This window comes from Acipenser ruthenus, unplaced genomic scaffold (genome assembly GCF_902713425.1).
Source record: "Acipenser ruthenus unplaced genomic scaffold, fAciRut3.2 maternal haplotype, whole genome shotgun sequence".
NCBI classification, from domain to species: Eukaryota; Metazoa; Chordata; class Actinopteri; order Acipenseriformes; family Acipenseridae; genus Acipenser; species Acipenser ruthenus.
Window position 1 is genome coordinate 481 of NW_026707804.1, and position 19773 is coordinate 20253.

The 19773-nt window shown below is 47.8% G+C and overlaps 1 protein-coding gene across 6 annotated transcripts; it reads left to right on the forward strand.

Moving 5' to 3' along the window:
• The first annotated feature begins 1394 nt into the window (after positions 1–1394).
• LOC131728358 (sodium-dependent neutral amino acid transporter SLC6A17-like) lies at positions 1395–13846 on the forward strand. Of its 6 annotated transcripts, none has more exons than XM_059019371.1 (6): positions 1395–1592; positions 6334–6640; positions 9156–9313; positions 11520–11646; positions 11942–12117; positions 12384–13846. In XM_059019371.1, exons 2-6 carry the CDS (start codon positions 6427–6429, stop codon positions 12579–12581), a joined length of 873 nt encoding a protein of 290 aa, XP_058875354.1. In that variant the 5' UTR covers positions 1395–1592; positions 6334–6426; the 3' UTR covers positions 12582–13846. The 6 variants fall into 6 exon arrangements, with proteins under 6 accessions (XP_058875354.1, XP_058875356.1, XP_058875352.1 ...); XM_059019373.1 differs by having other exon boundaries at positions 6414–6640; XM_059019369.1 differs by lacking the exon at positions 1395–1592 and adding an exon at positions 4128–4350.
• The last annotated feature ends 5927 nt before the right edge of the window (positions 13847–19773 follow it).

Sequence of the window (19773 nt, forward strand, 5' to 3'; positions counted from 1 at the left end):
CCCCTGGTGGAGGAGAGAAACACAACAGTAACGCAATCCAACACAAATATGATAGCTTCCATACTCGGTTATTTTTGAATGTGTATATATGTCTCTCTCTCTCTCTTACTTTCTGTGTATATTAGGGATTTTGAAAGGTATTTATCTTCATTTTGGGAAAGGGAAATGCTAATTGCAATTTTCTCTACAGTTTTCTCTTTTATTAGTTGTTTATTTAGCAGACGCCTTTATCCAAGGCGGCTTACAGAGACTCGGGTGTGTGAACTATGCATCAGCTGCAGAGTCACTTACAACTACGTCTCACCCGAAAGACGGAGCACAAGGAGGTGAAGTGACTTGCTCAGGGTCACACAATGAGTCAGTGGCTGAGGTGGGATTTGAACCGGGGACCTCCTGGTTACAAGCCCCTTTTCATTAACCACTGGACCACACAGCCTCCTATATTCTCTTCTGTAAAACTATATGAGTTATACAAAATTGCGACTAATTATCAATAAAATATATTCTATCATTCAATGTGTGTGTGTGTCTGTCTAATGTATTGAGAGAATCCATTCTCTCACCTCTTATTAGCTTTATAAACAGGATCACTGGCCCCTCCCTTTAAAGGAGCGCTGACCATCTTTAAAATCCATTCTCTCACCTCTTATTAGCTTTATTAACAGGATCGCTGACCCCTCCCTTTAAAGGAGTGCTGACCATCTTTAAAATCCATTCTCTCGCCTCTTATTAGCTTTATTAACAGGATCACTGGCTCCTCCCTTTAAAGGAGCGCTGACCATCTTTAAAATCCATTCTCTCACCTCTTATTAGCTTTATTAACAGGATCACTGGCCCCTCCCTTTAAAGGAGCGCTGACCATCTTTAAAATCCATTCTCTCACCTCTTATTAGCTTTATTAACAGGATCGCTGGCCCCTCCCTTTAAAGCGCTGACCATCTTTAAAATCCATTCTCTCACCTCTTATTAGCTTTAGTAACAGGATCACCGGCCCCTCCCTTTAAAGGAGCGCTGACCATCTTTAAAATCCATTCTCTCACCTCTTATTAGCTTTATTAACAGGATCACTGACCCCTCCCTTTAAAGGAGCGCTGACCATCTTTAAAATCCATTCTCTCACCTCTTATTAGCTTTATTAACAGGATCTGAATGGTACACACTTATAAAGAAACGTTACTGATAATATACGTATCACAGTGCCTGTGTAAAAATTAAACAAATTCGGACAAGCTGTTTCCAAGATATAGCCTTCGATAGCTCCGCCATCTCTCTCTCTCTCTCTCTCTCTCTCTCTCTCTCTCTCTCTCTCTCTCTCTCTCTCGGGAGAGGGCGGTGTTTTAGAACTCCACCGCGGCCAATGAGCGCGTCGTGGGCGTTCCCAAGGAGCCTGCGATTGACAGGCGAGTCTGCCAGCCGCGCCACGTGGCGCTGGGCTTCTATAGTAAATACTAGACGTGGAGTAGCGCTGTTTTTAGTGCAGGGCAATTAAACAGATATAGTAATTATTATTATTATTATTATTATTATTATTATTATCACCGAGGGCAGCTTCGACTCCAGAGCCGGGCCCCGGCAGCGATCTGCACACCGAGGTAAGAACCCGCTTTCATTTCTTAATATCCATATATGATCATAATATCATAATAGACGTGCGTGGGTGCGTGGGTGCGTGTGGGGATTTCAAGCTGAGAAACAAGCCTTTAAAATGGAGCTCTTTAAAACGAGGACTGCTGCAGTATCCTGCAGTATAATCACAGCACAGCGCAGTAAAGCACAGAGAGGATAATGAACCAGCCTCCTTCTCAAAGTGTACTGCTGCGGTATACTGCAGTAAATTCAGCAGTAAAGCACAGAGAGGGTCATGGGGTTGAATCGAGGACTGCGGTGACTTTGACACAGCCTCGGTGTGAGGCGAGTCACGTGTGTGTGTGTGTGTTTCATTGAGAGAGAGTGATTATATAGTAGTGTGGGAATGTGGGGCTCCGTGTGTCTGTCTGTCTGTCTGTCTGCAGCTTTAATGAAACTAAACTCTTTTCAGAATGTAGTAAACTAACACAGACACCAAGAAGAAGGGATTATATTGTAGCGTCAAACTGAACTGAAATTGTTACAAGATATCACATTGTTTTTTTACATACAATTCCCCATTTATACAGTTGGGTTTTTTTACTGGAGCAATCTAGGTAAAGTACCTTGCTCAAGAATACAGCAGCAGTGTCCCCCCACCTGGGATTGAACCCACGACCCTCCAGTTAAGAGTCCAGAGCCCTAACCACTACGCCACACTGCTGCCCTATCTAGATATATAGGCATCTAATACATAGCTATATAGATATAGATATCGATAGCTAGATAGATTTCGTATTTTCCTCGCTCCTTTTCAACACCACACGACGCTAATGAATCCTTTTACAGGAAACTGAAGGAGCCGCGATAAATCCTTGCCGTACGGAAGATGGCGTCCCCACAGACCTGTACGGCAAACGCGCTTCAGTGACGTGGCTCCCCTCGCTACCGTTTCTTTTTAATAGGCATAAATATACCATAAAACTACCATAGCTATATTTTTTTTTTTAAAAAAGTTATCGATCTAGAAATACCAATCCAGCGCTTTGACAATAACGATCACGTGATATTACCTTATAATATGTATTTGTGTGGCTGGCGGTTTGTTCAAAGCGACGCACGGAGGCGCCGCTCAAGATCTTCATATTCCGAGTCTGTGACGCGCTGAGTTTAGTAAGAGTTTTGCATAAATTAACCGTTATAAACAGGAAGCGGTGTGGTTTTGGTTTTTCCTGTGTTCGTTTTGCTAGGAAAATGTGAATCGCGCTTGGAAACGCCCCCAAGTCTTCTCAAGTCAATGCTTTAAATAAAAGGCCAACAAGATGCTCGGATATATTGTGAGAAGTGTTGAATTTAAATCAGGGAAGTCATGTTGAAACTTTACAATGGCATTAGTAAGACCTCACCTAAAATATTGTGTTCAGTTCTGGTCACCTCGTTACAAAAAAGGATATTGCTGCTCTAGAAAGAGTGCAAAGAAGAGCAACCAGAATTATCCCGGGTTTAAAAGGCATGTCGTATGCAGACAGGCTAAAAGAATTGAATCTATTCAGTCTTGAACACAGAAGACTACGCGACGATCTGATTCAAGCATTCAAAATCCTAAAAGGTATTGACAATGTCGACCCAGGGGACTTTTTCGACCTGAAAAAAGAAACAAGGACCAGGGGTCACAAATGGAGATTAGATAAGGGGCATTCAGAACAGAAAATAGGAGGCGCTTTTTTACACAGAGAGTTGTGAGGGTCTGGAACCAACTCCCCAGTAATGTTGTTGAAGCTGACACCCTGGATCCTTCAAGAAGCTGCTTGATGAGATTCTGGGATCAATAAGCTACTAACAACCAAACGAGCAAGACGGGCTGAATGGGGTCTCCTCTCGTTTGTAAACTTTCTTGTGTTCTGCGGATTTCTGGACAGTTTTCCAGCGGCTCAACAGACAGCAGAGCGCCGCCGTGTGGAATTAATGAACCTGACTGGTTTAACTGGAACAAGAAACGGGTCCGGTTAGTTTTCATAGACTTGGCGCGTCCTAAACAGAACATACTGTCCTAGCACGTCGTAAAACCGCGTGACTGCGGTTTGTATTTCGCCAGGCGTCACACGCTGCTAACCTTTAGATTTTAAAAATAAATATCGAGATAATCGAGATCGCCGCGCAAACCTGGCGCGGAAACTCCCTTCCCTAGGCAAGATGGCGTCTCTAAACGCGCGTCATCGTGACGTCACGGCGAGCGGATCTTCTGTATCCGGAGACGCTGCCGGGATCTGTTAACCCGTTCAGCGCCGCGCGCTCCTGTCAGGACGGTGCCGTTTCTCGGCGCTTTTTCTTTTAAAATGTATTTAAACTGGCGTCGTCTCTCCCGGTTATTTTAATGTGTGTGTGTGTGTGTAGAGGCGTGTTGTAAATGCGTCATTTTAACACTTCCTAAATATTCAAACACTATAAATTGTAGCGCATTGGTGTATATTTTTTGAATAAATATTGCGTTGGTAGGTTTAGGGTTAATGTAATAACACACGGGGGGAGAGAGAGAGAGAGAGAGAGAGAGAGAGAGAGAGGAGGGGGATGGAGGGAGGGGCGGAGAGAAGAGAGGAAGCATTGTTCTGTATTGTCGCACGTGTCTTTCTCTGGCACACTTTCATTATGTTAACGTGAGAGAGACAGGAGAGGAGAGACAGAGAGAGAGAGAGACAGGGGAGGACAGAAAGGAGAGGAGAGAGACGCTCAGAGGAGAGCGGGTATAAACGGTGCGTCTCAAGAGCCCGTCACGCCAGTTGTTGGGTAGGTTTCCTTCTAAGCTGTGTGTTTCCGGTGCCTGTGACGCGTCGTGTCAAACTGAGAAAGAGATCAACTATAGATAGGAATAATTATTATTATTATTATTATTATTATTATTATTATTATTATTATTATTATTGTTGTTGCATGTTTATATTATATAAATTGTACTGTGACTTGATGATGTAAGCTGTGGATCGCTATGCACTTTTAATAGGTCTGTGCTTTACAATGCTTCCCTATGCTTTACCAGACCTCTCTGTGCTTTACAATGCTTCCCTATGCTTTACCAGACCTCTCTGTGCTTTACAATGCTTCCCTATGCTTTACCAGACCTCTCTGTGCTTTACAATGCTTCCCTATGCTTTACCAGACCTCTCTGTGCTTTACAATGCTTCCCTATGCTTTACCAGACCTCTCTGTGCTTTACAATGCTTCCCTATGCTTTACCAGACCTCTCTGTGCTTTACAATGCTTCCCTATGCTTTACCAGGACCTCTCTGTGCTTTACAATGCTTCCCTATGCTTTACCAGACCTCTCTGTGCTTTACAATGCTTCCCTATGCTTTACCACACCTCTCTGTGCTTTACAATGCTTCCCTATGCTTTACCAGACCTCCCTGTGCTTTACAATGCTTCCCTATGCTTTACCAGACCTCTCTGTGCTTTACAATGCTTCCCTATGCTTTACCAGACCTCTCTGTGCTTTACAATGCTTCCCTATGCTTTACCACACCTCTCTGTGCTTTACAATGCTTCCCTGTGCTTTACCCAGACCTCTCTGTGCTTTACAATGCTTCCCTATGCTTTACCAGACCTCTCTGTGCTTTACAATGCTTCCCTATGCTTTACCAGACCTCTCTGTGCTTTACAATGCTTCCCTATGCTTTACCAGACCTCTCTGTGCTTTACAATGCTTCCCTATGCTTTACCAGACCTCTCTGTGCTTTACAATGCTTCCCTATGCTTTACCAGACCTCTCTGTGCTTTACAATGCTTCCCTATGCTTTACCAGACCTCTCTGTGCTTTACAATGCTTCCCTATGCTTTACCACACCTCTCTGTGCTTTACAATGCTTCCCTATAGAGGTGTGAGAATGTGGTTGCCTGTGGGGTGATGTTATTGGAGGATAGGGGGGGTGTGTTCAGGTAGCAGCGTTGTGATTGGTTGCTGCGAGGGAGGGGCTGGCAGTTATTTTAGGCTGTGTGTGTGTGAGTCAGGCGCTAACACAGAAACCTCTCCAAGAAGGTGACACACTTATCATGAGAATATATACTGACTAATCAAACACGTCCTTATTCAATCTGAAACTGGACTGGTGTGTGTGTGGTGTCTGTGTGTGTGTGTCTCTCTCTCTCTCTCTTTCTTCTCTCTCTTCTCCCTCTCTCTCTCTCTCTCCCTCTCTCTCTCTCTCCTCTCTCTCTCTCTCTTGTTTCTTGTTTTATTCAGTTTCAGAAGCTCTTGGGCTTCAGCCTGGAATCCAGCACACAAAAGCAGCTTGTTCTATTTTGTATAGAAAAGGGGGGTGTTCCCCCACCTCCCCCATTATGTTTGAAATGGTTCGAACCCGTCTCCGATTCCTCGAGAAATAATTCTGTACCAACTTTCAGAGTCACTGCTGTATAATATAGAAAACTATGCAGATTGAAACTCAGGAGAGCTGCTGTGTGAATCAGGGCTGGAGTCACTGCTGTATAATATAGAAAACTATGCAGATTGAAACTCAGGAGAGCTGCTGTGTGAATCAGGGCTGGAGTCACTGCTGTATAATATAGAAAACTATGCAGATTGAAACTCAGGGGAGCTGCTGTGTGAATCAGGGCTGGTCTTGCCCTTGTAAAGTACACAGCGTTTCAGTTTCTAGATTAGATTAAGACCAAAGTCATTCTAAAGGACAGATTGTTGACATTTTCCTCTCCACCCTTCCTCTCTCTCTCTCTCTCTCTCTCTTGATCTCTCCCTCCCTCCCTCCCTCTCTCTCTCAGTTTAGTTTCAGTAACGCTGATGAAGGCACTGGAGCCCAAACGCTGGTCTGCTTGACTCAGTTTTGATCTCTCCCTCGCAGCCCCCCCTCTCTGATGGAGAAGCCCCCTCTTGCCCTGGATGTCAACGTTGACGACGTGGAGGGGCTCCTGTCCCCTCCCGGGACCCCCCCCGCGCCACCCCCCTGCCCCGCGGATGAGAGGCCGGTCTGGGGTTCGAAGATCCAGTACATCCTGGCACAGGTGGGCTTCTCAGTGGGACTCGGGAACGTTTGGAGGTTTCCTTACCTGTGCCACCAGAACGGAGGAGGTGAGACTGAGAGACACACACGAGAGAGGAGAGGAGAGGAGAGACACACACGAGAGAGGAGAGGAGAGGAGAGGAGAGACACACACGAGAGAGGAGAGGAGAGGAGGGGACACACACGAGAGAGGAGAGGAGAGGAGAGACACACACGAGAGAGGAGAGGAGAGGAGAGACACACACGAGAGAGGAGAGGAGAGGAGAGACACACACGAGAGAGGAGAGACACACACGAGAGAGGAGAGGAGAGGAGAGACACACACGAGAGAGGAGAGGAGAGACACACACGAGAGAGGAGAGGAGGCACACACGAGAGAGGAGAGGAGAGGAGAGACACACGAGAGAGGAGAGGAGAGGAGAGACACACGAGAGAGGAGAGGAGAGGAGAGACACACGAGAGAGGAGAGGAGAGGAGAGACACACACGAGAGAGGAGAGGAGAGGAGAGGAGAGACACACACAGGAGAGGAGAGGAGAGACACACACGAGAGAGGAGAGGAGAGGAGAGACACACACGAGAGAGGAGAGGAGAGACACACACGAGAGAGGAGAGGAGAGGAGAGACACACACGAGAGAGGAGAGGAGAGGAGAGGAGAGACACACACGAGAGAGGAGAGGAGAGGAGAGGAGAGACACACACGAGAGGAGAGGAGAGGAGAGGAGAGACACACACGAGAGAGGAGAGGAGAGACACACACGAGAGAGGAGAGGAGAGGAGAGACACACACGAGAGAGGAGAGGAGAGACACACACGAGAGAGGAGAGACACACACGAGAGAGGAGAGGAGAGGAGAGACACACACGAGAGAGGAGAGGAGAGGAGAGACACACACGAGAGAGGAGAGGAGAGGAGAGACACACGAGAGAGGAGAGGAGAGGAGAGACACACACGAGAGAGGAGAGACACACACGAGAGAGGAGAGGAGAGGAGAGACACACACGAGAGAGGAGAGGAGAGACGAGACACACACGAGAGAGGAGAGGAGAGACACACACGAGAGAGGAGAGGAGAGACACACATGAGAGAGGAGAGGAGAGACACACACGAGAGAGGAGAGGAGAGGAGAGACACACACGAGAGAGGAGAGGAGAGGAGAGACACACACGAGAGAGGAGAGGAGAGACACACGGGAGAGAGGAGAGGAGAGGAGAGACACACACGAGAGAGGAGAGGAGAGACACACACGAGAGAGGAAAGGAGAGACACACACGGGAGAGGAGAGGAGAGGAGAGACACACACGAGAGAGGAGAGGAGAGGAGAGACACACACGAGAGAGGAGAGACACACACGAGAGAGGAGAGGAGAGACACACACGAGAGAGGAGAGGAGAGACACACGAGAGAGGAGAGGAGAGACACACACAGGAGAGGAGAGGAGAGACACACGAGAGAGGAGAGGAAAGGAGAGACACACACGAGAGAGGAGAGGAGAGGAGAGACACACACGAGAGAGGAGAGGAGAGGAGAGACACACACGAGAGAGGAGAGGAGAGGAGAGACACACGGGAGAGGAGAGGAGAGGAGAGAGACACGAGAGAGGAGAGGAGAGGAGAGGAGAGACACACACGAGAGAGGAGAGGAGAGACACACACGAGAGAGGAGAGACACACACGAGAGAGGAGAGGAGAGACACACACGAGAGAGGAGAGGAGAGACACATACGAGAGAGGAGAGGAGAGACACACGAGAGAGGAGAGGAGAGGAGAGACACACACGAGAGAGGAGAGACACACACGGGAGAGGAGAGGAGAGACACACACGAGAGAGGAGAGGAGAGACACACACGAGAGAGGAGAGGAGAGACACACACGAGAGAGGAGAGGAGAGGAGAGACACACACGAGAGAGGAGAGGAGAGACACACACGAGAGAGGAGAGGAGAGGAGAGACACACGAGAGAGGAGAGGAGAGACACACACGAGAGAGGAGAGGAGAGACACACACGAGAGAGGAGAGGAGAGGAGAGACACACGAGAGAGGAGAGGAGAGACACACACGAGAGAGGAGAGGAGAGACACACACGAGAGAGGAGAGGAGAGACACACGAGAGAGGAGAGGAGAGACACACACAGGAGAGGAGGGACACACGAGAGAGGAGAGGAGAGACACACGAGAGAGGAGAGGAGAGACACACACAAGAGAGGAGAGGAGAGGAGAGACACACACAGGAGAGGAGGGACACACGAGAGAGGAGAGGAGAGACACACGAGAGAGGAGAGGAGAGACACACGAGAGAGGAGAGGAGAGGAGAGACACACGAGAGAGGAGAGGAGAGACACACACGAGAGAGGAGAGACACATGAGAGAGGAGAGGAGAGACACACACGAGAGAGGAGAGGAGAGACACACACGAGAGAGGAGAGGAGAGACACACACGAGAGAGGAGAGGAGAGACACACACGAGAGAGGAGAGGAGAGACACACGAGAGAGGAGAGGAGAGACACACACACACGAGAGGAGAGGAGAGACACACGCTGTGCACTGCACACTAACACTGTCCTCTCTCCTCTCCTCTCTCAGGTGCGTTTCTGCTGCTGTATTTTCTGCTCCTCGTGATTATCGGGATCCCGCTGTTCTTCCTGGAGTTGGCGGCGGGACAGAGTATCCGGCAGGGAAGCATCGGAGTCTGGAAGCACATCCACCCCCGACTGACTGGGATTGGATATGCCAGCTGTGTGGTGAGAGAGAGAGAGAGAGAGAGAGAGAGGAGAGGGGAGAGAGAGAGAGAGAGAGAGGAGAGGAGAGGAGAGAGAGAGAGGAGAGAGGAGAGGAGAGAGAGAGAGAGGGAGGAGAGAGAGAGAGAGAGAGAGAGAGAGAGGAGAGAGGGGAGAGAGGGGAGAGAGGAGAGAGAGGGGAGAGAGGAGAGGAGAGGGGGAGAGGGGAGAGAGGGGAGGGGGAGAGAGAGAGGAGAGGAGAGGAGAGAGAGAGAGAGAGAGAGAGAGAGAGAGAGAGAGAGAGACTATGCCGTCACTGACATACAGATGGGCAGCAAACAGCACAGACAGATTTACCAAAGCAATGTTCCACCCAAATCACTAACCTGATTAATACTGTCAATATAACACAACACCAACATAACAAGACAGGCATACATCTTTAAATATTTAAAATAGCAGCAGTTAACACAAACCTCAAAAAATGAAACATCAGAAACCCAAAGAGAAACGGTTTGATGATGAAAAACTACAAGGAAAAATACAAAGGCAATGATCTAATGAGAAACATCGTGAAGCAGACAGCCTGATTCACACCGGCAGGGCCGTGCGAACTTCAAACAAGAGAAACACGCCCTGAAACAGAACACACCCACACAAACACAAACACAAGACTCTCACCGAACCTGAAGAACACAGCAAAACAAGGAGCTGGCTAAGATGGAGCTGTTTGGAAAAGAATACTTTGAAGACATCTTCCTCCAGAAAGAGTTCAGATTGAAACACAAACGAATTACAAATCCTCGACAATTAAAAACAAGCAACAGCCACGAGGACCCCACCCCCCCACCCCCCCCAAAATCGCCCTGCAAGAGTCAAGTGAGGCTCCGAACGCTCAGACACAGAACATCCTGCAGCCCTGCCAGCATCAGGACTGAGAGTCTCAAACACAGCAGCCCTGCGCTCCACTGATCTCCATTACACGAGAGCAGATGTTCAAACGTCATGCTGGTTTGAACTCGGCTCTCGCCAAGATAAGCACCAACTAAGACGTAGCTTCACAGTAAACTAATGTGATCCATCTGCGTCTCCATCCATCTGATGATGTAGATATCCTTCTGTCTGGTGTTGATGGCTGAAGTGTAATGCTGGCTCCAGGGATCAGCTTATTTTTCCTCCCTGGCGCATCAGCACACACAACGGCTGTGATGCTGGCTCCGGGGATCAACCACAGTGCGGTCTCCCCAGCGCATCAGCATGACAACCGTCTGGATTGAGCTGAGTAGGGTACATCTCTGGGGTCTTCAAGTGGGCACCTTCCATCCTCGGTGTTTCGTCGACTAGCCCACGACACCTCAAGAGGGCTCGACGGTGATTCTGGCGTCCCAGCATCACCCCCCCTCCGTCCCCCACTCAACCCTCAAACACAGCAGCCCTGAGCTGCACTGCATCGCACTGCACTGTTCTTATTATTATTATTATTATTATTATTATTATTATTATTATTATTATTATTATTTATTTTAATCTGTATTTTTCCATACTTTTTTATTCTCTCTCTCCTCTCTCTCCTCTCCCCTCTCCTCCTCTATCATCTCTCTCCTCTCCTCCTCTTCTCTCCTCTCTTCTCCTCTCTCCTCTCCTCCTCTCCTCCTCTCCTCCTCTCTCTCCTCCTCTCCTCCTCTCTCTCTCCTCTCTCCTCTCCTCTCTCATCTCTCTCATCTCTCTCCTCTCCTCCTCTTCTCTCCTCTCCTCTCTCATCTCTCTCCTCTCCTCCTCTTCTCTCCTCTCCTCTCCTCTCATCTCTCTTCTCTCCTCTCTCTCTCCTCTCTCCTCTCCTCTCTCCTTCCTCCTCTCCTCTCCCCTCTCTTGCTCCTCTCACACTCTCTCTCTCTTCTCTCTTCTCTCCTCTCTTCTCTCCTCTCTCTTCTCTCCTCTCTCTCTCCTCTCTCCTCTCCTCCTTTCCTCTCTCCTCTCTCCCCTCTCCTCTCCTCTCTCCTCTCTCTCCTCTCCTCCCCTCCTCTCTCCTCTCTCCTCTCTCTCTCCTCTCTCTCATCTCTCTCCTCTCCTCTCTCCTCTCCTCTCTCATCTCTCTTCTCTCCTCTCTCCCCTCTCCTCCTCTTCTCTCCTCTCCTCTCTCCTCTCTCTCCTCTCCTCCTCTCCTCTCCCCTCTCTTGCTCCTCTCACACTCTCTCCTCTATCTTCTCTCCTCTCCTCTCTCCTCTCTCAGGTCTGTTTCTTCGTTGCTCTCTATTACAATGTGATCATTGCCTGGAGTCTCTTCTATCTGGGAAACTCCTTCCAGTACCCCCTGCCCTGGGAATCCTGCCCCACTGTGGCCAACCAGAGCATTGCAGGTGAGCGGAGAGGGGGAATCGCAATGGAAACTACAGCTCCCAGCATGCCTCTGCACTACCTGTATCACTGAGGGATTCTGGGAGCTGTAGTTCTTTAAAAGGGGCTGGGATGGGTTACCAATGGTTCCCTAGCCACATTACTGATGCTGAATCTCTCTCTCCTCTCTCCCTCTCTCCTCTCTCCTCTCTCCCTCTCTCTCTCTCTCCTCTCTCCCCCTCCTCTCTCCTTTCTCCTCTCCTCTCCTCTCCTCTCTCCTCCTCTCTCTCCTCTCCTCCCCTCTCTCCTCTCTCTCAGTTCTCGAGTGTTCTCTCTCTTCTCCCACCACGTATTTCTGGTACCGCAAGGCTCTTGACATCACAGACTCCATCGAGGACCCCTTGACCTTTAACCCTGTGATGACAGGGTGTCTGCTGGCTGCCTGGACCATCGTGTGCCTGGCCATGATCAAGGGGATCCAGTCTTCAGGGAAGGTGTGTCTGTGTGTCTCTCTCTCCTCTCTCCTCCCCCTCCACCTCTCCCCTCCTCTCTCTCCCTCTCCTCCAGGTCATGTATCTCCTCTCTCTTCTCCAGGTCATGTATCTCCTCTCTCTCTCTCTCTTCTCCAGGTCATGTATCTCCTCTCTCTCTCTCTTCTCCAGGTCATGTATCTCTCTCTCTCTCTCTCTCTTCTCCAGGTCATGTATCTCTCTCTCTCTCTCTCTCTCTCTCTCTCTCTCTCTCTCTCTCTCTTCTCCAGGTCATGTATCTCTCTCTCTCTCTCTCTCTCTTCTCCAGGTCATGTATCTCAATTCAATTCAATTCAATTCAATGGTGCTTTATTGGCATGACTTACAATAGCAGGTGTTGCCAAAGCAATTATACAATACAGACATGTATATATACAATGCATCATGAATACATATATATAAACAAACTGATTTATAAAGTACAGTAAAAAAAACAAAACCAAAAAAAAAAAAAAAAAACACATATCACTACTAACAATAAACATGTATCAGGACAATAAGCATTTACCTAATACATACATGCCTACATACACAACAACATACATACTGTATATACATAAGTGTGTGTGTGTCTCTGTGCAGAGCTCTCATTGTGTGTCCCTCAATCTGTGACATGCAGACACATACTGGGCTGCTAGTTGGGCTGTGCTTCTCTCCTCTCCCAGGAGGATTGGGACTTTTTCAGGGTTGGTCATGTTTGGGAAGTTTGGGAGGGAATTTGCAAATTTTTTAAAATAAGTTTGTCTATTTTCCGAGTATTTCTTACATTGAAGAAGGAAGTGCATCTCTGTCTCAACCTCTCCTGTCTCACAGTGACCACAGAGCCTTTCTTCTTTAGGAAGCCAGGTCTGCCGGTGACGGCCTTTTTCAATGGCCAGGCTGTGGTCACTGAGCCTGTACTTGGTCAGGATCTGCCTCTGCTTTGTATCTCTGACAGTAGAGAGATACTCTGCCAGAGTGTAATCTCTTTTTAGGGCCCGATAACAATCCAGTTTATTTTGAGATTTTGTTTCTGTGTCCCAATGTTTCAGATAGCAGTTTTTGGTTAGTTTTATAATTTGGTTGACTCTGATTGGGGGCTGGTAAGCAGTGCTGCCCTGAAGCTGGTTTGTTTTAGTATTATTAGTTGGGTTCAGTGCAGTGAGCTTCAGGGCCAGCTGGCTTAGAGGACTCTTTTCAGGGCTGAGCTCTTGGGTTTGCATGGCCTCATACTGGAGGGAGTCTGATTCACTTTTCTTTAGGTGCATCCAAAACTTTAGTGCTCTTTTCTTTATATTTATGAGTGTTGGGTAACGGCCTAATTCTGCCCTGCATGCATGATTTGGTGTTTTTCTTTGCACCTGTAGGATGTTTTTGTAGAGTTCAGCATGCAGGGTTTCGATTGGGTGTTTGTCCCATTTAGTGTAGTCTTGTTGACTGAGTGGACCCCATACCTCACTTCCATACAGCGCAATGGGCTGGATGACACTGTCAATTAATTTTAGCCATATTTTGATAGGAATATTGATTTTATAGAATCTTCTTCTGATGGCATAGAAAGCTCTTCTGGCTTTTTCCTTTAGTGCATTCACTGCTAGGTTAAAGCTCCCTGACGCACTGATAGTCAGGCCCAGGTACGTGTAGTCTGAGGTGTGTTCTAGTGTAGTGTTGTTTAGGGTGAAATGGTATCTGTTTCCCTGAGTTCTGGCCTTTTTTTGAAAAATCATTATTTTGGTCTTTTTAAAGTTTACTGCCAGGGCCCAGGTCTGACAGTACTGCTCCAGCAGTGCCAGGCTCCGCTGCAGCCCCTGCTCTGTGGGCGACAGCAGGACCAGGTCATCTGCATAGAGCAGGAACTTGACTTCGGTGTTGTGTAGAGTAAGGCCGGGGTCTGCAGACTGCTCCAACATCGTAGCCAACTCGTTAATATAAATATTGAACAGTGTTGGACTCAGACTGCAGCCCTGCCTCACCCCCCGCCCCTGAGTGAAGAAATCAGTTCTTTTGTTGCCAATTTTGACTGCACATTTGTTTTCTGTGTACATTGATTTTATTATATCATAGATTTTACCCCCTACACCACTTTGAAGAATTCTGTAATATAAACCTTCATGCCAAATAGAATCAAATGCTTTTTTAAAGTCAATGAAGCAGGCGAAAATTTTGCCTTTATTTTTTTGGTGTACGTGTTTGTTTATTAGGGTGTGTAGGGTGTAAATATGATCTGTTGTGCGGTGATTTGGTAGGAATCCAATTTGACTCTTACTCAGGACATTGTGTTCGGTAAGGAAGGCCAGTATCCGGGCGTTGATGATACTGCAGAACACCTTCCCCAGATTACTGCTCACACAGATGCCCCGGTAGTTGTTGGGGTCGAATTTGTCTCCACTCTTGTGAATTGGGGATATAAGCCCTTGGTTCCAGATGTCAGGGAAGTAACCAGTACTTAGTACCATGTTGAACAATTTAAGCATTGCCTCCTGTAATTTAGGGCTGCTGTGTTTGAGCATCTCAGTGCTGATGCTGTCAGGGCCACAGGCTTTCCTGGTTTTCAGTGCCTGCAGCTTCTTAGTTAATTCCTGTAGGGTGATTGGAACATCAATTGTGTTTTGGTTATCTTTAATTGATTGTTCAAGTAATTTCAGTTTTTCTCTAGTTTCATTTTGTTTATCTGTTAGATCTTTTTGTTGAATATCTTTATAAAGGTTTTCAAAATAATTTTTCCAAACTGTTCCATTTTGTATCGTCAATTCTTGTTGTTTTGTTGGGTTTAAATTGTTCCACATTTCCCAGAACTGATTTTGGTCAACAGATTTTTCAATGTCTGTGAGGGTTTTGTTTGTGTGTTTTTGTTTTTTCTGTTTGAGGGTGTGTTTGTAGTGTTTTAGAGTCTCACAGTACCTCAGACGTAAGTCTGTGTCTTGTGGTTGATGGTGTTTTTGATTAGATAATTTTCTTAGATTTGTTCGTATTGATTTACATTCATCATCAAACCATGACTGTGTGTGTTTTTGTTTCCGATTGATCTTCTTTTTGGTCTTTTTAATATTTGCCATTATGGCTGCTTTTTCAAATATCTGATTGAGGTCATTAACAGACAGATTTAGTCCTGTCATATTAGGTTGGTACAGAGTGTTGAGGAAAGTGTTAATGGTGTTAGTTATTTCAGTGGAACTGATTGCTTTGATATATTCCTCAGTGCTGTTTGGAGCCCATCTGTATGGTTGATTCAGATTGTACAGCTTACTGGGCTGTGTTTGTGTGTTGCTTGCCTGACTTCCTCTTTTCAGGAACACAGTGATTTGATTGTGGTCCGATAGAGGGGTTTGTTGCCTGACAGTGAATGCACTTAGAAAGGAGGGGTCCATGTCAGTGATGGCATAGTCGACTACACTAGTCCCAAGAGCTGAGCAAAACGTGAACCTCCCTAAAGAGTCCCCTCTGATCCTGCCATTAACGATGTACAGACCTAGGGCTTGACAGAGATGCACTAATTCTCTCCCATTTTTGTTCACGGCACGGTCAGGGTTGTTTCTCTGGATTGTGGTGGGTGTGAGGTACAGAGGGGTCTGTCCAAATACATGGCTGTTTCCCTGGGTGTTAATACAGTCAGGCTCTGAGCCTGTCCTGGCATTGAAATCCCCACAGAGCAGCACATTCCCCTGGGCCTGGAAATGGCCGATCTCTGTGTGGAGGGTGTTAAAATACTCTTCGTTGTAATAGGGGGATTCAGAAGGGGGGGTGTATGCTGCACACAGGTATATGTCATTTTGACATTGGGCTATTCCCTTGTTAATTTTGAGCCATGTGTGTGTTTGGCCCTGTTTGACTGGGCTGATGTAGCTGGCCAGCTCCTCTCTGTACCACACTATAATCCCCCCTGAGTCCCTGCCGCGCCGGACTGTGCTCAGTTTAATAGAGGGCACTATCGCCTCCCTGTAGCCTGAGGGGCAGTGTGTGAGCGCGTCTGCACGGCACCATGTCTCCAACAGAACTATCACATCGACATCTTTTGTATTTTTAATAAATTCAGGATCTGTGCTCTTCAGCCCAAAAGCAGAGGAATACAGGCCCTGAATGTTCCAACAGCTAACAGTAAATGAACTCATGTAATCCAACCAATATTATTCTTAATGAAATAAAATGTCTAACAATAACACAACCTTTTATCATTTTAAGTTCCCTTTAAACAGTAAAGTACAAGTATAGTAATTATTTTAGTAGTATTAATAATTATTTATTTATTTATACTTTATTTATTTATTTGTAGTTATTTACATGTAGAATATTTTTTTTTTTTTTTTTTCCTACCCGAGTGTTGCAGGTCTCAGTTCAGCAGCCTGGAGCAGAGGATGCTGAGGAGCTGTTTGATCTCTCCCAGTTCGGTGGGGGCTGGGGGGGTGGGCCGGGACAGAGTTGCAGCATAGCTGAGTTGCTGCTGGTGGTCGCTGATCCTGGCGGTAGTGGGACGAGTGGGGGGCCGGGTGGCGGGCGGCTGTACGGTGCTGCGGGGGCGGGATGTGTGCGCTGCAGTGCGGGGGGGCTGCATGCTACGCTGGCCTCTGCTGGCACTGCTGCGAGGGGGGCTGGCTGGGCTACGGCCCATGGCTGCATCCTTCAGGGTCTTGGCAAAGACTTTGACCCCCTCCTGGTTGAGGTGCACCTTGTCGTAGAGGTGCCAGGGCCCCACTGTGGGGTGGTGTGCCAGGTGCACGTTAGGCAGCGCAGCGCAGCCTCTGGTGATCTCTGCGTTCACAGCGTTGATGGTGTGTGGGTGGGTGTCGGCTCGGGGCAGCAGCGTGGAGATGACCACTCTGGAGTCGGGGAACTCCTGCGTGGCTCTCTCAGCCACCCTTCTCACGGCCTTGGCAGTGTCGTGGCGCAGGGAGCCCAGGTCGTTGGTGCCGGTGTGGATGACGATGCAGCTCGGGCTCCCCAATGTGTCCCGGTTCAGCAGCTGCAGGGCTCGCTCCGTGTTTGTGCAGCGGATGTTGCTGACACGCCGGCTGGGAAACAGTCTCCTCATGTCCAGGTATTTCCCGTTGCTGTCAATGAGGAGGACCACTTCTGCGTTTGTCTTCTTTTTGGCCAGCATGCTGTGGGTGTGGGTGGGGATGGGGGTGGGAGCGGGGTGGGGGGGGGGAGCGGGGTGGGAGGGGGAGCGGGGGGGAAGCGGGGGTGGGGATGGGAGCGGGGTGGGAGGGAGACCGGGGGGGGAGCGGGGGTGGGGATGGGACCGGTGTGGGAGTGCGGGGGGCAGCGGGGGTGGGAATAGGGGGGGAGCGGGGGGGGGAGCGGGGGTGGGGATGGGACCGGTGTGGGAGTGCGGGGGGCAGCGGGGGTGGGAATAGGGGGGGAGCGGGGGGGGAGCAGGGGTGGGAGTGTAGCGGGGGGTGGTAGCACGGGGAGCAGGGTTGGGGGGGGCTGTGTATCTGTGGAGCTGCTCCCTCAATCCCTGCAGCTCCTTGTTGGTGGTTTTCTCTCTGCGCTGCATCTCCTCCTTGACGCTGGTCAGCTGGGTCCTTAGGTTCGCATTCTCCTGCTGCAGGTCCTTCATCTCGCTGGTCAGCTCGGTGATGGCCACCCTGTTCTCTCTCTTGAGCTGGCTCACCTCATCTCTGAGCTGCTGGGTGATGCTGGTTTCCTTGAGCCTGGCCAGTGTAAGTTCTCTGAACTCCACAAACTCCAGCTCCAGCAGGGCCAGGCACTCCCGCATGTGCTGGGTGTCGCTGGGGGTCGTGGGGGTGGGCAGGTTGGTGTCGGGTGTTGTGCTGTCTGAGGTAGGATCTTCAGGGTCTTCAGGGTCGGTGTTCTCGGGGTCGTTGGCTGTAGTGTTTGTTTTTTCAATCTCTGCTGCCTCTTTTAGTTGTTTATATTTTTTTTCAAAGGAGGTCAGGCTAGCCTCACTGCCCTGGATCAACACAGTTCCGCTGTGGTAGACATTAATACTCAGGACTGTGCTGTCCGGGTCAGAGTCTTCTCTTAAGAGGATCTGTCTACCTTGGCAGATCCCTCTTTTTGTGACGTTGCTGTACGTCTTACACACAGCAGTGTGCCAGGCATTGAGGTGTTGAGTGTAGAAGATGAGGTTGCTTCTCATCTTCTTGTCTCCTGTCCCAGAGTAGTCTGTGTACAGACACTCCGGGTTCTCTCTCAGCACGCTCAGTTTATGATGCTTCCTGGCCTGTGCGCTGCGCAGTTCAGCCGGGTACTGGAACTCCCTGCTCTCTGCACGCTGACGCGTCTCCATGGCAACCGGGAGAATCTGCTACACTTTGTTGCAATTTCCAACTGTCACTGCCAACGGCTGCTTTTTTGAAAGTAAACTGAACTTTTTTATTTTATTTTTTTTTTTAAAAGCAAACTACTGCTGAACTTTTAATTTTTGTATTATTTTTTGTATTTATTACTATAAAATTATAAAATAAAATGATGGTAGTGTAAAACGCTTACCTCTACCTCTGTAATTTTCTTCCTTTATTTTCCTCTTTTATTTACTTCTATCTTTTCTTTCTTTCTCTTTCTTTATCCTTTTCTTTCCTTTTCTCTTAAATATTTTTCTTCTCTTCCTTTAATTCTCTCTTCTTTCCTTCCTTCCCTTTGCTCTGTGATTTTCTTCCTTCCTTTATTTTCCTCTTATTTCATTCTTCCTTTCTTTCTTTTCTTTCTCTTTCTTTTTTCCCTTTCTTTCCTTTTCTTTTAATTTTTCTTCTCTTCCTTTAATTCTCTCTTCTTTCCTTCCTTCCCTTTCCTCTGTGTTCTTTTTTCTTTTGGTCTTGATCTTCTTTTGGTGTTTTTATAATATTTAATCAAAATGTTTTTTCTTATTTTTTCATATTACGTTAAATACTACTTTAAGTACTACTATACATATGTTTATGTTATTAAATTGGCATTTTATTTCACAAAGAAACATAAATTTTTAAATTTTCAGGAGCTCATATTTTCTGTGACTGCTCACTCTAAAAGTCTCTCTCTCTCTCATCTCTCTCTCTCTCTCTCTCTCTTCTCAGTCATGTATCTCTCTCTCTCTCTCTCTCTCTCTCTTCTCCAGGTCATGTATCTCTCTCTCTCTCTCTCTCTCTCTCTTCTCCAGGTCATGTATCTCTCTCTCTCTCTCTCTCTCTCTCTTCTCCAGGTCATGTATCTCTCTCTCTCTCTCTCTCTCTCTCTTCTCCAGGTCATGTATCTCTCTCTCTCTCTCTCTCTCTCTCTTCTCCAGGTCATGTATCTCTCTCTTCTCTCTCTCTCTCTTCTCCAGGTCATGTATCTCTCTCTCTCTCTCTCTCTCTTCTCCAGGTCATGTATCTCTCTCTCTCTCTCTCTCTCTCTTCTCCAGGTCATGTATCTCTCTCTCTCTCTCTCTCTCTCTTCTCAGGTCATGTATCTCTCTCTCTCTCTCTCTCTCTTCTCCAGGTCATGTATCTCTCTCTCTCTCTCTCTCTCTCTTCTCCAGGTCATGTATCTCTCTCTCTCTCTCTCTCTCTCTTCTCCAGGTCATGTATCTCTCTCTCTCTCTCTCTTCTCCAGGTCATGTATCTCTCTTCTCTCTCTTCTCCAGGTCATGTATCTCTCTCTCTTCTCCAGGTCATGTATCTCTCTCTCTCGTCTGTCTCTCTCTCTCTCTCTCTCTCTTCTCCA

Excerpts from the sequence above, each read along its gene's own strand:
- LOC131728358 (XM_059019371.1), top strand. The coding sequence starts at position 6,427 with ATGGAGAAGCCCCCTCTTGCCCTGGATGTCAACGTTGACGACGTGGAG. Across the intron at positions 9,314-11,519 it reads TTGGATATGCCAGCTGTGTG|GTCTGTTTCTTCGTTGCTCT; the intron begins GTGAGAGAGAGA and ends CTCCTCTCTCAG. Across the intron at positions 12,118-12,383 it reads GGATCCAGTCTTCAGGGAAG|GTCATGTATCTCTCTCTCTC; the intron begins GTGTGTCTGTGT and ends TCTCTTCTCCAG.